Source organism: Rutidosis leptorrhynchoides, chromosome 1 (assembly GCF_046630445.1).
Source record: "Rutidosis leptorrhynchoides isolate AG116_Rl617_1_P2 chromosome 1, CSIRO_AGI_Rlap_v1, whole genome shotgun sequence".
Lineage (NCBI taxonomy): Eukaryota > Viridiplantae > Streptophyta > Magnoliopsida > Asterales > Asteraceae > Rutidosis > Rutidosis leptorrhynchoides.
In genome coordinates, this window is record NC_092333.1 from 42764378 (window position 1) to 42780160 (window position 15783).

Here is a 15783-nt window from a genome sequence, read left to right on the forward strand (position 1 = left end):
TGGTAAAATATTATTGTTAGTTGAGTATAAAATATATTAATTAATAATATATAATTATTGATGGTGAAATCTGATTGGTGCATACACTTTTGACGCGTACCTTTTTTCCCGTCAATTATCTAACTGAAGCCCCGGGGCGTCAAGGTTAATGACGTTAGGAGCGTCAAATCACATGACACATAAGCTTTTGGAGCGTCAAATTCCGAAAAAAAAACGCTGCATTAAAATTGGTCTAACAGAAATACAATTAGTTATGCTGGATTTTGAATTGTCACATGCTATACCATAACATGCTGGTCTTGCTCGAAAGATTAAAATTAGATTCTGCTTGGAGATAGCCGTATGAAATGTCAAACCCCAAATATCTTCATTTGCTTAAAAAATGCTCAACCATTGATCAACTCAAACAAATTCACGCACAAACAGTTACTGTTGGTCTTGTTCGATTCAAATACATAACCAGCAAGCTCTTAGCTTTCTCAACTACATTCGATATCAATTATGCTCACAAAATCTTGAACCAAATAACCATACCAACCATATTCGATTACAACACAATAATAAACGGTTACTCAACAACCCCAAAACAAAAAATCGGTCTTGTTATCTATACACAAATGTGTAACAATGGAATCAAGCCGAATAATCGTACATTTCCTGTTTTGGTTCAATCAAGTGATTGTTTGCATTCGTTGGTTCAAGTACATGGACAGATTGTGAAAATTGGATATATTTCTGATGTTTATTTGACTAGCGCGTTAATTTGTATGTATTCGGATTATAAAGTTGTTGAATTGGCTAAACGGGTGTTTGAAGAAAGCTGTTATAAGAACGTGGTTTGTTGTACTAGTTTGATAACCGGGTGTTTCGGAAATGGGCGTGTTGATGATGCTCGTAAGGTGTTTGATGAAATGCCTGAGAGAAATGATGTGTCGTATAGTGCGATGATATCGGGGTTTGTGAGAAATGAACTTTTTAATGAAGCGATTGAGTTGTTTCGGGGAATGAAGGAGTCTGGAGTAAAGACGAATAGATCTGTTTTACTTAGTGTTGTTAATGCTTGTGGTGCGATAGGTGCTTTTGACGTAGGAAGAAGTATACATTGTCAACTTGTTGAAGACGACCCGTTTGGTTTTGACCTTGATATCGGTACTGCGCTGATCGATTTTTACTCAAAATGTGGGGAAATTGAGAAAGCTGAAGATATTTTTAACAGGATGAGTTGTAAAGATGTTGCTACATGGAGTGCAATGATTTTGGGATTAGCTTCAAATGGGAAAAATGAAATGGCGATTAATCTTTTTAATGAGATGGAGCAGAAAGGACCGGTTCCAAATGACATTACTTTTGTTGCACTTCTTGTTTCGTGTAATCACAAAACTCTTGTGAAAAACGCATGGCGTCTGCTTGGCAAAATGTGGAAAGTTTACAATGTGCGACCAGTGATTGAACACTATGGTTGTATGGTTGATTTGTTGGCTAGATCTGGGCAGTTAAAAGGAGCAGAAATACTTATAAAATTGATGCCAATGGCACCTGACGGAGCAATATGGGGGTCTTTTTTACATGGGTGTTTAATCCATAATGAAATGGGACTAGCGGAGAGAACTGGAAAATATTTAGTAGAATTAGACCCTAAACACAGTGGACTTTATGTTATGCTTTCTAATATGTATGCAAATATGAGAAGCTGGAATGATGTCAGCAGATTAAGGAATATGATGTTGGAGAGGAAAGTTGCTACAACTGCTGGTTGGAGTTTCATTGAGATCGATGGGATTGTTCATAAATTTGTGGTTAATGGTCATACGGGTTGTCATCAAGTTAGAGACTTTTATAAAGTTCTTCAGTTACTTCATAATGTATTGATGAATGAATTAGTATAATTATCATTATTGGCTGGTAGTGTACATGAAGTGAAGGACAAAGTGCCAAGAATATGCGTGCAAGGTGCTCAATTCTTCTTTAATTATATTGTTTTTTTGCTATGCGTTTCCTGAAAACTATTGACGTATAATTGTGGACTGGTCGGGTAATGGGTCAAAACTTGGGCGGTTTGGTTTACATCTTTAAAAATATTAGTGTTTTTCTTCCAACTTTGTAGCAATGGAAGGGTAGTAGACTAGAAAGTGGGTAAGAGTGAGTGGGCGATAACTTGGTGTTGACGTTTTGACATTTCAAATCTTTGTCAACTTCAATTTTTTCCTTTTGTTAAATATCTTTTTCCTATCAAATCTTTAGACCCAATATTTCATATTACTTCCTTTACTATCACTTCATTGCATTTTTAATATGTTAGTTTGTGTTGACACATTTTTACTATTCACACTTAAAACTCTAATTCGCTTGATCATTTAAAAACAAATTTCCCTATAGTAATTTTAAACTTCAATCAATTTATCAACAAATAGTCAAAATATTATATTTATATACACATATTGTAAAAAAACAGAATTACTTATTTTTTAAAACAATTGTTAATAGAACAAAAAGGAATTAGTTACCTTTTTTCCTTTCAAAATGTTAAAAAAGTCTTCCACTTGTAAGTTTGAAATTTTGAAAGCATCTTATATTAGAATCCAAATAATGGTGAAGCATCTAATGTCATTCCACATCAACTACCATTATAATGTCACTAATAGTATCAAATCTATCATGTTTCAGTTGTCACTCAAGTATTTTAGTATGATAAATTCCTGTTTTGTCTTTGTTTAAAGCATCTTTGCATAAAGATTTTTGCTTTCAATTTGAAAATAATTCTTGTAGAACAATGATATATAAACCTAAAATGTAGACTTAAAAACTTAATCCATATGTTTAACACATACTCGTAACGTATATGATTTATCTCTCTTCATATCTTCACCAATTATTTTTTACGCACTGTCCTGCTAAATTGTTAGGTTTGATTTTAATCATTTTCTATGAAAGTTACTTGTAAAACCTATACATATCGGTAAACTAAGTTGATTTCAAACGGATGAAGATCCGAGTAGGGGAGTATTGTTCGAACTTGACACCCCTCATAAATATATGAGGAAGTCAACTATTGGGTCATCTTGTGAAAGCATCCATCCTTTTTCCAAAAAAAGGTAGCTTTTGTTTTTATGCTGAGTGTGATTCTCACTGTTACTATTTATGTTGAAAAATCAACTTGCCTCATCAAATCATATCACATTTGCATTTGCAAGACGAATTAGATTTTCTTCCATTATTTTCAAGTTCATATTCCATTCTAATTCCAATTCTTTGGCTTAATGCTTTGTGGGTCCTCAACACTTAGGAACATCATCAGTCACAAACATCACTTCAGACAATACATTAACCATGATTCTTGTTATCATTATTTATAATTTCCCCTGTTTCTTGTTACACCCTCTTCTCCAACATCTATGGCTACACCAAGTAAGCTTTTTTTATTTCTATAAAATTATCGCCCACACAACACTTTTTGTATGTGTCTTTTAGTATATATTGTGTTCATTCTTTCTTATTAATTAGTGGGATTTTCATGTTGGGTTTTATGGTGGCAGTTAGAGCTTAACTTATTTCAACATGCTAGTTTTATGGTAATGAGTAATATTTGACCTGGACTATGTTCTTGGGTTCCATTGTATAATATTTACACAGTAACTAACAATATTAGATAAACGGAAAATACTTTTCCTGTTCAGGCTACCGGGAATGGTAAGTATTTTTTACTCACATGTACATAGCCTAACCACATATTCAAATTGATTACAGTAAATCACTTAAATGAAAATTATTTTATTTATTGATCTTACAGTTTGGTTTTAAGTTTTAAAAACTATTTTAACAAACTTGAGGGTGATATGAAGCCTTTTCCAGTAAAAATATGCCAAGAATCAAGATTTTGGAGGGAGATGTCAAAGAGGTTCATTTGACTGTTTTATCATTATTTGATTTCTTTTTTTTTTTTTTCATTATGATGGTCATTTTTATACATTGCAAACTACAGTTGTTACTCTAGAGCTTGCTTAAGTATGTTGAAATGGGTTCTTAACTGCTTTAACTTTTGCAACTTTCTGCCACTATTTTAATAATGATTTTTTCTTGTATGTGTACGCACAACTAACAAGCGAAAAAAGTTCTTTTATTTGCACTGATAGTAAGTTCACTTATGTAATTATGATTACATTTGTTTTGCAGATTCATCAAGGAAATACAACAGGTATTTTGGGGACAGTCATTTTCAGGTTAAACCAATGCGTCTGTATGGACCATGTTACTATTGCCATCTTCATATTAAGCTGCTGCTTCATTATATTATTCTGCTTTTGTTGTTGAGCCATTGTCGTTCTGAAAGCAATCGTTCTGTTGAAGGTACATCATCAGCACATTAAACCCCTTAAACTCCTGAATTGTTTAAAATCTGAGTTTTGGATATTCATTTGTAGATTTTTGATCATTCACGAAATTTTTATTTGGAAAACATCGTTTACTATAATGGTTTAGCATCTCAATGGTGTAATATCTTAATCATCAAATTGTATTGATGTTTACTCTAAAATGATTTTTCTTTCTGTTTATCTCAGTTGAAGCTTTGCTAAAGCTTTCAAATGATCTAAATGACACCAATGAGAGAATTAAAGATTGGAGTGGTTCTTTAGTTAGCCCATGCTATTCCTGGTCTCACGTTATTTGTGATCATGATGGCGGAAATGTCATATCGTTGTACGTTTTTCAGTTTCTTGTTATCTTAAAGATTGTTACTTTATGAATAAGATGTATATGAGATGGCGCACCAAGATATTGTTTTATAATACAAAAGGGTTTGCTAATGTAGTTTTAAAGCTAACAGTAAGTTTTTGTGCATTCTTAGGAGCTTGGGTTCACTTGGTTTTACGGGGAAACTCACAAGTTCCATAACCGATTTGAAGTTTTTAACAAGCTTGTATGTTTATTACTCGATTGAAATTCTTATTCTTATTTACTACTAATGGGCATCACTTTTAGGCATATAGTGACAAATAGCATTATTATTACAGAGAGTTGCTTTTAACATGTAGAAGAGTTGGAAATTACAAAATTAAAACAATATATCATGTTCATAATGAAGTAATTATGATGTTTTTTGTTATTTTATGCAGGGATTTACATAATAATAACTTATCCGACGAGTTGCCTGATCTAAGTAGCTTGATGAACTTACAAAATCTAAATCTTTCACGAAATAAGTTCAGTGGCTCTATCCCAACCTCTTGGAATCAACTCTCCAACCTAAATTACTTGTAACGTGTTTTTCAACCTAAATTACTTGTAATTTGAAGTTACATTTATATTGTTGTTGTCACATAAATAATTCTATATGCGTTTTGCAGGGATCTTTCGTCCAACAATCTAAGTGGAAAAATCCCTGAGAAGTTATTCTCGAGTAACGTATTCAAGTAAGTAACATCGTTTAATTGTTAAATGATAATGCAATTGATAAAAAGTACAGTTAACTATTTTGGTATTCAGTTTTACAGGAACATCTCTTGACTGTGGAACCAACCTGCACCAACCTTGCATTTCGAGTTCCATTGTTTCAGGTTCTTCTTTAAAAACTTCAAATCTCATCAATGGTGTTCTTTAGGGTTTTTTAAAGTCTGACTCGAAGGGCGTTTTTTCACTTTTTTTTTTTTTCTTCCTTTTTCTTCTTAGGCTCTCCCAAAAAGTCAAAACTAAAGCTTGTCACTGTTGGCTCGATCTGTTGTGCCCTTGTGCTTTTGCTATCTGGGGCCATCTTTTTTTACTGTTCCAACCTTAAGCGTAAACTTCTACGTGATTTTTATGTTGATGTCGAAGGTTAGTTAATTCCTCTTGCTTATTGTTGTTTGCCTTTTCACAAATTCAACTCATAATCCAATTTGTGATGCTATCTTGAAAGTTGTGTCTGAATTATTTCATGTTCTATATATATTCCAAAAATATATACTTTTTTATGTCAAACCATGCATAGAACTTTAAAAAAAAATAAAAAATTTCAGTTTGGTCTTTATTTTAACCTAAACTAAAATAAATTGTGTTGCCCTTTTGACCCATTATCCAACCCGTCCATTTTGTATCCTCTACTATTGAGTACTAACAATGTTTACTGAGTGTATCATTCCAGGCGAAGATGACAGTAAAGTTTCTTTCGGTCAACTTAAAAGATTTTCGTGGCGTGAAGTACAGCTGGCAACCGACAATTTTAATGAAAGCAACATTATAGGGCGAGGAGGGTTTGGAAAAGTTTATAAAGGCGTTATGGGTGACAACACAAAAGTTGCAATTAAAAGACTCGCTGATCATCATAGTCCAGGTGGAGAGGCTGCATTCTTGAGGGAAGTTCAGTTGATAAGCGTTGCAGTTCATCGTAATCTTCTTAGGTTGATTGGGTTTGCTACCACATCGTATGAAAGAGTACTCGTATACCCCTTTATGCAAAATCTTAGTGTTGCATATCACTTAAGAGGTACTGTACAAAGCTACTTACTTTTGTGTCAAAATCACAAATGGTTAATAACATAATTTTACCATCCTTAAATAATATCATGAACACTTATCAAACAACTATATTGAATTTTTTATTCATGTAAAAGGTTAATAATGTAATTTTACCTCATTCATATTGTTCATTCAGAATAATTACCAAACATGTTATTGTCATTCAGAACCAAGTTCATGCAAAACCTTTGAATCATATGATTATGAACCATTAAACACTTAATCATGTGGTTCAATCAAAAGCAGCCTTAGTCAAATTTACCGAGCTGATTGTGTTGAAACTTGAAAGTGACCCCACGGCTTATATGCATCTTTATGTGATTAAATTTTTTGATATTTGACTTTTTTGTTCTTCTTTGAAAGATTTGAAACCAGGGGAGAAAGGCTTGGATTGGGCAACACGAAAAAGAATAGCATACGGCGCGGCGCGTGGCCTAGAATACTTACACGAGCACTGTAATCCTAAGATCATACATCGTGATCTTAAAGCTGCAAATATTCTTTTAAATGATGAATTTGAACCTGTTCTTGGTGATTTTGGGCTGGCAAAACTTGTGGATATTAACCTTACTCATATTACAACTCAAGTACGCGGAACTATGGGACACATTGCTCCCGAGTACTTATCTACTGGAAAATCATCTGAAAAAACAGACATTTTTGGATTTGGTATTACATTGTTAGAACTTGTTACTGGACAACGTGCAGTTGATCTTTCTCGCCTTGAAGAAGAGGAAGATGTTCTTCTTCTTGATCATGTAAGTAATTAAGTACTAATTAAGTAACAAGTTCTACTTTCTTTTTAAAAAAATGTTGTTCTCCAATAAGTACTAATTGACCCTTTTGTTGGCATAATCCTGTTGGCAATTTCAGATCAAGAAACTACTAAGAGAAATGAGGATCGCTGACATTGTGGACCCCAACCTAACTGTTTATGATTCAAAAGAAGTTGAAAACATGCTTCAGGTTGCATTGTTATGCACTCAAGGTTCACCTGACGAACGTCCAAAAATGGGAGAGGTAATTCATATGCTACGAGGACAAGATATAGCCGAACGATGGGAAGAATGGGAGAAAGTTGAAGAAGTTAGAAATCAAGAATTTTCACGTATGTCGCACCAATTTGCTTGGGGCGGAGACTCTACTCAAGATCAAGAAGCTATTTAGGTATCACGAGCCCGATGAAACTGAGTCAACCCGGATCTTGGAGGTTACTAAACTTAATACTTAAAAAGAATACATGAAAATGTTACTAGTATATTCGGGTTTATGTGTTGTAAACTTACATGAGATATTTATGTTACTTTGTGCTTTTTGGTGGCATTTTCTTGTCCTGCTCATATATTAAGTGGCTGTTTAATTTATAAGTTTTCAGTTTGAATTTTTTATTTGTTTTTATCCGATGAAGACAAATTGGCTTATTTTGCTAGAGTAAAAAATGGCAATTTTTTTTCCTTTTGCTGGTTGTTTCTTCGGTCTCTTGAGGGTTCTAGGCACCGAAGCACTTTTCCGGCTTTCTTTTCCATATTTTCATGGGCTCCTCATTTTGCCTCTTTGGATGCCTTGGTTTTCGTCCCGGATTGTTTGTCATATCTCGTGCCGGAGTTCGGTCAGTTGTTTTTGCCCGAAAGTTAGGCCGGTTCATTTTCATGCCGGGTTTTCGTTGTTTTTTCTCATCTTTATTCTCTTGTTTGTATGTTTGTTCGTTCGTGTAGCTCGTTTTATTTGAAGTTGACAGATAGACATATACAGACATACAAAATACTAAAAGAAACTATATATTTTTAATCAATTTTGAGACAAAAAGGTTCCGTTGCCTATCCGTAATATCACTCAACCGTTTTGTGATATTAAATCCTTTTGTTAGAACCATGGAAAATAAATACCCTTTTGGAAAGGGTGTTGATATTTCCACTTTTAATTTTGATAAATCCAATTTCATCATGCTTTGCTAGTATGTACGGTACAACTACTTAATGCATTAAAGTAAGTGGATTTATCAATTTCACAAGAGGATATATCACTACCCTTTTGGAAAGCGGTATCAAGAAACTCATTAACGAACATTGAAGTTTTGAATTCGAGTCCTCTCTCGAACCAAAATATGTGTCTGTTTGATGTTTTCTTTTTAAGAAAAGGGACCCAAAAAAGTTAAAGTAATCAAAATGAGATAGGAAGTAATTTGCACCATTTTTTTTATTTTTATTATTTTTTATCGTTTTGGGCTATTTGTTTGACAAAATAAAGCCCACACATTCTTATTAAGTTCTTAAATATAAATAGTAGATGGGCTATTCCTTTGCAGACAATCTTCTAATTTTGTTTGGGGCTTATCACCTATTTGCCCATTTTTACCCCTTTTTGAGCTGGAACCCTAATTTTTTTTTTTTTTTAGAATTTGCCCGCGCAAGGCGCAAGGATCATTAGTCCTTGCGACCTTGCGACTTGCGCCCTTGCGTACAAACGCAAGGCGCAAGGTTCATGACTTGCGTCCTTACGGCCTTGCGCCTTATCAGGATGGATTTTTTCTGATTTCTGGATAAGATTTTGTTAGATTTTTTGTACCTTTACGGATAAGATTTTGTACCTGTGTATTTATTGAGGCTACAACTCCAGATAACCAATTTCATTTCACTTCATTTCCAAATAGATCATGTCATTAGAGCATCGTTAAGGTACACTTTTATCTATTTTTTTTCACTAATTTGTGTATTAATGAGCTGTAGTAATGATGAAGCATTTGTTGTTCATGTATGTTGTGGGGGTAATTTTGAATTTGTTAACAACATACCTATGTTGTGACGACCCGGAAATTTCCGATCAAATTTAAACTTTAATCTTTATATGTTTCTGACACGATAAGCAAAATATGTAATGTTGAGTCTCGAAAGTTTTGAAATTTATATTCATGTAATCAATTACCCATTGACTATTTCTGACGATTCACAAACATTTGATTGTAAACAGAAATGTAGATATAAATAATTATATATAATAAATTAAATAAATTAATGAACTACTAAGTGATTTAGTTATTGGAAAATAACTTAAAATAATTAAAACTTGTTATATATGATATATTGAATATAAATGATTTCGAACATAATTTGTCAACGTTAGCAAAATATTAAATGTATAATGTTATAATTTGAGTTTACTTGTTTCAATATATATATAATCAACGTATTTATCTAAGTAATAAAACTTGATATTTAAAACATAATTATATATATAGCAGTTTAAATATGTATATAATTTCTATACATAACTAGTATATATGTATATTGTTAAAATGTATAAATAATAAATATATATAATGTATATGAAATATTACATAATTAATAAATAATATTAATAAATGTAATTACAAGATAGAATGTAATATTACTTTCATTATCAATATTGATATCATTATTATTAATATTACTAATATATATATATATATATATATATATATATATATATATATATATATATATATATATATATATATATATATATATATATATATATATATATGGGATTTGAATAGTATAATTTGTTATATCAATGTTACTAGTAATACTTTTATTATTAACATTAATGTTAAAAATTAATGTTACTATTTGTATTATTAATATTATTATAATATATATTATATAGAGATAAAAATTTAAACATGTAACTTGATGTTAATAAGTATTATCATTAAGAAACATTATTATTATATATTATCATTATCATTATTATTATTATTAGTATAAAATAATACAATTTATTAATATTATATTTAATAATAAAATCAATTCTAACATTGATATCAATAATTATTATTATCATTATTGTTAAAATTTTATCAACTATTATTAATATATAATTATTATTATTAGTATTATTATTATTATTATATAAGTATATATACTAATTATTATATAAATTGTATATAGAAAAATCAGAAACAGAGACTTTGAATCAGTTGAACGTAACCATCAACCGTACAAAATTCTTGTTCCTGTCTCTGAGATTGTTAGACATCGAAATCATAGATTCAATACAAACCAAAATCTGTTGTAGGTCACTTTCTACTTTATTTTATTTTTAATTTTTATTTGTTTTATATCTCCCTGATAAAAAGATAATCCATCGATTGCCTTGATTATAAAAGAAACGAGCTGTTCAATGACAGGGAGCGAGGCATTCAGTTTCTTTCACCCTCATTATCAATTATCACTACCACATATCTTTATCTGATAATATAAGTGTGTTTTTTTAAATATGTCGACACCTCTGTTATTGTTACTTTTTGCCCAAAACTGGATTTCAATTGAATTTTAGAAAACTAAAAATGGGGTTTCGTTAGGAATCGTATATGTAAACTTCCTGTGAAGTTTCAAATCTCAATTCGTTCTATCGAATCCAAATTTTTGAGTCAAGCTTTAAAGTATTAAAGTCAACCGATTGTTCTTCGTGAAAATTCAAATCGTTGATGATATTTCAGAATCAATTAATGATTCATAAAGCTTCTGTAAACTATTTATTATCAATTTCCTTTTGTAACTTCAGTCTAAAAATGTCTTAAATTCAAAATCACGTTTAGGATTATATTTTTTTTTTTACGAACGCTGTTGCTACTGCTGGTATTTTTATTTTTTATTTTTTATTTTTTTTGCATAACAATCCATAACCAATTATTATAGTCCAACTTCAAATCTTAAAATTTAATTTAGTGTTAAAGTGATATGGTAATGATGTTCCAGTCGAGTTCAATTGTGGTGAGGAAGAAGGAATTGGAAACAGATAGGTAGAGCTTAAATAAACAAATGATGCGTATAACTTCAGAAAGACAGTAATGGCTGGGTGGTAAAGGGTGTTAGGGCGTGAGCTAGAGGTCTCGGGATCGAGCCCGGGCAAAGGCGGTTAATTTTTTTAAAAGCTTATTTGATAAGGTAGTCTAAATTCTTTTATTATTATTATTATTATTATTATTATTATTATTATTATTATTATTATTATTATTATTATGAATATTATTGTTATTGCTAGTATTAATGATTATTGTTATAATTAATATTATTACTAAATATCATTACTTAGTAATATTGTTATTATTATTACTAATATTAATATACGTATTGTTATTATTATAATTATGATCATTATTAGTATTATTAACACTACTATGAACATAATACAAATTATTATAAATATTGTTATTAGTATCATTTTATAAAGTGTTAGTATTATTATTATTATTATCGACAAAAGTATTAGTAATAACATCATTATTATTAGTATGATTATAATTAAACTTATTATCATAATTAACAAAATAGATATTTTTATAATTATAATTATTATTAAATTAAGTATTTTCATCAAAAATTTATATTTTCATAACCGTTATTATTAAATTATTTACTTTATTAAAAACTACTAATATTATCATCTTTATTATTATTAGCATTAAAACTATTATTATTTCAATATTTTACTTTAGTATTACTAAAGTACTGTTTAAACTAACAAGTTATATTTATATATATATATATATATATATATATATATATATATATATATATATATATATATATATATATATATACATATATATATATATATATACATATATATATATATATATATATACACATATATATATATACATATATATATATATATATATATATATATATATATATATATAAATATATCTATTACATATAACATAACGAAACTTAATATTTTTATATAAAATAAATATAGGTTATTAATATAAAAATTATATTACTAACAGTAATACATATCTGTTCGACTACAAATACATGATTTAATATATATATGAATAATATAGGTTCGTGAATCCGAGGCCAACCCTACACTTGTTCAATGTCGTTCTATGTATTTTTACTACAAAATACGATACGGTGAGTTTCATTATTCCCTTTTTAAATGCTTTTGCAATATATATTTTTGGGACTGAGAATACATGCGCTGCTTTTATAAATGTTTTACGAAATAGACACAAGTAATCAAAACTACATTATATGGTTGAATTATCGAAATCGAATATGCCCCTTTTTATTAAGTCTGGTAATCTAAGAATTAGGGAACAGACACCCTAATTGACGCGAACTCTAAAGATAGATCTATCGGGCCCAACAAGCCCCATCTAAAGTACCGGATGCTTTAGTACTTCGAAATTTATATCATGTCCGAAGGAGGATCCCGGAATGATGGGGATATTCTTATATGTATATTGTGAATGTCGGTTACCAGGTGTTCAATCCATATGAATGATATTTTTGTCTCTATGCATGGGACGTATGTTTATGAGAAATGGAAATATGAAATCTTGTGGTCTATTAAAATGATGGAAACGATTGTTTAAGTTAAACTAATGAACTCACCAACCTTTTGGTTGACACTTTAAAGCATGTTTATTCTCAGGTATGAAAGAAATCTTCCGCTGTGCATTTGTTCATTTTCAAGATATTACTAGGAGTCATTCTTGACATATTTCAAAAGACGTTGCATTCGAGTCATTGAGTTCATCAAGATTATTATTTAGTCTATTATAGTTGCATATATTATGAAATGATATGCATGCCGTCAACTTTCGATGTAAAGCAAGTTTGTCTTTTAAAAACGAATGCAATGTTTGTAAAATGTATCATATAGAGGTCAAGTACCTCGCGATGTAATCAACTATTATGAATCGTTTATAATCGATATGGACTTCGTCCGGATGGATTAGGACGGGTCATTTCATTTGGTATCAGAGCAGTGGTCTTAGCGAACCAGGTCTATATTAGTGTGTCAAATTGATAAGTCGTTAGGAGGCATTAGTGAGTCTGGACTTCGACCGTGTCTGCATGTCAAAAGTTTTGCTTATCATTTCGTGTCAAAAATTACCTGCTTATCATCCTTAAGAAATTACCTGCTTATCATTCTCAGTCTAGACACGTCTTACTGCCTCTATTGCATAGACAATGTATAGATAAATTCATATCTTAGCATATCTGTTATTGCTATCTTTGTCTGACAGCTTCCGTAGATTCCTCCGTAACTTATGGGATTTTAGTATTATATATGCATATGTAAATTATGTATTGCAGGGTACTAATCTACATCCTATAATCTATTTCTTATGGAAAATCCTTCATCTGATCGTACGAGATGAATCCCGCAATCAGTTCGAGTCCCTCAGATTCCGATAACTATTCCGATAGTTATTCCGACAGCCATTCCGACATGAATATTCACCTAAGCTTTGGAAGTAGCGTTACCATAATGAATCAACCAATCAGACATCCTTAATTCATCTGATGGGTTAGTAGTCGACTTAATCAATCGAGACGAGAAGAAGGCGATCCTTTCCACCAACCGAATTCATCTCTTGACGAAGGACCTGAAGTACTTACCGGCGAACCTATCCGAAACACCATTTTTAGTCTCATTTCTAGAGCAGATCGACACGATTATATTCTATCCACAATTCTGAACCTTATTCATCCGCTCGTTCTGATCGACAATCATCTTGGAGTAATGAAAGAAGTCAACAAAATTCGCGCTCGAGTAATCAATTTGGAGAATATGGTGCAAAATGTACCAGCTTCAGCAACCTCACCGACACCAAACAGTACCATCAGTAACGGCACCAGTACCATCAATAATCCATGCCTCAACATCTCATTCTGTACCTCGAGTATAATCCTCGTTTTATGTATCGTTCTACATCGACTATCTTCGTTCTTCATGACGATTAAGTAATCTCCAATGTTTTAGAGATTATGTACTCTAGTTCTAACCGTAAACCAGATGAGTTTAATATCAAATTAACTCATTAAATCCATGTTTAAATCTGAAGAAAATATATATGTAAGTATATTTTCATAAAGATTGTAATTAAAAATTCTCTTGTACAAACTGTTAATGGTGAAAATATTTTAACGGGTAGGTAATACCTGAGGAATATTTAGATTTCACATTAATAAGTTATACTGTACATTCTTCGAATCTGATTCAACAGTCATTTACTATCTTACTTACAACCACCGATATATGTATCCGTTTACCGCAGAATAACCATTTTTATTCAATTTCATATTCGAATTTTTGACCTATCAGAATCCAACAAATGGCATAATGAAGAAAACATATGACAAAATAAAATTTGTTAGAAACAGACTAATTAACTATGAGAAATTGTGTTAAGAATCCACGCTAACTGTTCCTAGCTAATTGTTCCTAGCTAACTGATTATATTTTATTTATCGCAATTTAATTATTGCAATTTACATTCTCGCAATTTTATTTATTGTCATTTAAATTCTGTATTTATTTTACGCACTTTAAATATCGGGACACGTATACAAGGTTTTGACATATCATATCGACACATATATATATATATTATTTGGAATAACCATAGACACTCTATATGCAGTAATGATCGAGTTCTCTATACAGGGTTGAAGTTGATTCTATAATAATATATATACTTTGAGTTATGATCGAGTCTGAGACGAATACGGGTCACGATACGTATTAATTAATTCGAATATTATATATTAAACTATATATGAATTATTGAATTGCTAACTATAGACTACCGACTGTGGATAATTAAAATGAATTAAAATATTGACTATAACATATAAAACTAAACAATTCTTCAAGTTTGCCATTTGATTTCATCTTAAACCTCATTTGTATCTTGACAATTACAATCTGCGTTCAAACCTTTCATGATTCTTGAAAACACCTCAATCGAAGGGATGAACTAACCACACTTCATCTACAGAAGAAAAGATTGATGCATATAGTTATGCACCTGTAAACACTCAGAACCTGAGTAAACATTTACCACGTATCTGTGCTAGCTCCTTTAGTGTTATTATTACCCAAAATAACTTGATAATCCCTTTTCAAAGTAGCAAATTTTGTCACAGCTCCAGCAAGTCAACATCGACTTTTCGTTCGAAACAACCTTATTATAACCTTAATATATATGCGTGCTCTTTTATTGTTACCAGGGAACCTTTTATATTCTACCATATTACCAACAGACATTCCAGTAATCTCGTTGCTCTTTGGTTTAAATCCCTCCGACAAATCACTACTTTTATCTATTGAAGTCTCATCATATTCTCATCCGCATCTGGTAACGAGAATTGCCATACCAATTATCGGGAATTAGCAAATCTGTATTGTGAGCCTGCAACGTTTCCACATCAACAATTATATGTAAATATATAACATTTATCTCTTAGAATTATGATCTTTCATCTGAAATCCTGAAAAGCACTCAGTCTA

General features: G+C 30.8%; 2 protein-coding genes across 4 annotated transcripts; both read left to right on the top strand.

Moving 5' to 3' along the window:
* The first annotated feature begins 347 nt into the window (after positions 1–347).
* LOC139886428 (pentatricopeptide repeat-containing protein At5g06540-like) lies at positions 348–7713 on the top strand. Of its 3 annotated transcripts, XM_071870249.1 has the most exons (11): positions 3249–3405; positions 4171–4344; positions 4557–4695; positions 4844–4915; positions 5112–5252; positions 5343–5408; positions 5490–5552; positions 5665–5808; positions 6116–6457; positions 6853–7247; positions 7363–7713. In XM_071870249.1, exons 1-7 carry the CDS (start codon positions 3393–3395, stop codon positions 5500–5502), a joined length of 618 nt encoding a protein of 205 aa, XP_071726350.1. In that variant the 5' UTR covers positions 3249–3392; the 3' UTR covers positions 5503–5552; positions 5665–5808; positions 6116–6457; positions 6853–7247; positions 7363–7713. The 3 variants fall into 3 exon arrangements, with proteins under 3 accessions (XP_071726349.1, XP_071726350.1, XP_071726351.1); XM_071870250.1 differs by lacking the exon at positions 5665–5808; XM_071870248.1 differs by lacking the exons at positions 3249–3405; positions 4557–4695; positions 4844–4915; ... (5 more) ...; positions 6853–7247; positions 7363–7713 and adding an exon at positions 348–1950 and having other exon boundaries at positions 4171–4286.
* Positions 6091–7656, top strand: LOC139863672 (probable LRR receptor-like serine/threonine-protein kinase At5g63710). The gene is made up of 3 exons (XM_071852301.1): positions 6091–6457; positions 6853–7247; positions 7363–7656. Exons 1-3 carry the CDS (start codon positions 6091–6093, stop codon positions 7654–7656), a joined length of 1056 nt encoding a protein of 351 aa, XP_071708402.1.
* Positions 7714–15783: the final 8070 nt, after the last annotated feature.